We start from the raw sequence: 796 nt of genomic DNA on the forward strand, positions 1-796 counted from the left end.
TTAAAGGTTCAGGAGGTTAATTATTCAACATGAGAGGGGATTTGTGGGAGAACTGAGAGTGGACACAAGCCAGCGGAAAACCCCTCACCTCTTTTGTTCAACTCATCCACTAACTGACTTTCACTTCTTCCAATGGACAGAGGCATGAGCGGAGGCTTTTTCAACTCACTCTTGGACATCATCCATTACACGTAGAAACACATGTTCACAAAGACACACTCAGGCGCACACATCGCAAAGGCTACTACACACATCTGCATCAGAGTTCATGTTCGCAGCTTCTCAGTACACAGTAAGTCTCACTCCACTCTCCGAGCGACTCTCCTACCGTTGTGGTTGTGCTGCAGGGTCTCCAGCATGCTGGCGGAGTCGGTTGCCCCCAGCTCGGCCAGTCTGCGGCTGGTGGCGCTCAGCTCTGACCGTAGGTTGGTCACCTCCTGGCTGGCGGACTGAATGGCCCCATCGATGCGCTGGGCCAACTGCTTGTTGTCATCCATCATTTTCAGGATTTTTGCCTGAGGAGGAGAGGGGAATCCAGACAAGGTGTCATGCTGACAAGTTGACCATTTCCTGTGAGGGAAGGTGTCCCCAAATAAATCCCTTCTCTTTGCCTTATTTGTCTGTTCTCGCTCCTTTTTGATGAGAAAGCCAAGTTAAATCCTCAAAGCAGTTTGTCCTTTCCCTTAAAGAGAGGCATCCGGCTCAGGGGAAATGTGTATCTGTTGGGAGGAGTGTACGCTTTAGAGATGTTGTTTATGTGGTGTGCCTGTCAGTGTGCGAGCATGTCTGTGTGTGT

At 50.1% G+C, this 796-nt stretch overlaps 1 protein-coding gene across 2 annotated transcripts in view; it reads right to left on the reverse strand.

The window, feature by feature from the left end:
• Window positions 1-796, reverse strand: part of kazna (kazrin, periplakin interacting protein a) — a 113,039-nt gene extending 112,243 nt beyond the window's left edge. Inside the window, exons 1-2 of one of the 2 annotated variants that reach the window (XM_035655866.1) lie at window positions 612-790; window positions 329-515 (exon numbers count right to left, since the gene is read on the reverse strand). In XM_035655866.1, the coding sequence (XP_035511759.1) occupies window positions 329-500 (172 nt within the window). In that variant the 5' untranslated portion in view covers window positions 501-515; window positions 612-790. Of the gene's footprint in view, window positions 1-328 lie in introns of both variants that reach the window. The other variant, XM_035655865.1, reaches the window with a different exon arrangement.

Source organism: Morone saxatilis, unplaced genomic scaffold (genome assembly GCF_004916995.1).
Source record: "Morone saxatilis isolate NCDOM2014 unplaced genomic scaffold, NCSU_SB_2.0 Contig15, whole genome shotgun sequence".
Lineage (NCBI taxonomy): Eukaryota > Metazoa > Chordata > Actinopteri > Moronidae > Morone > Morone saxatilis.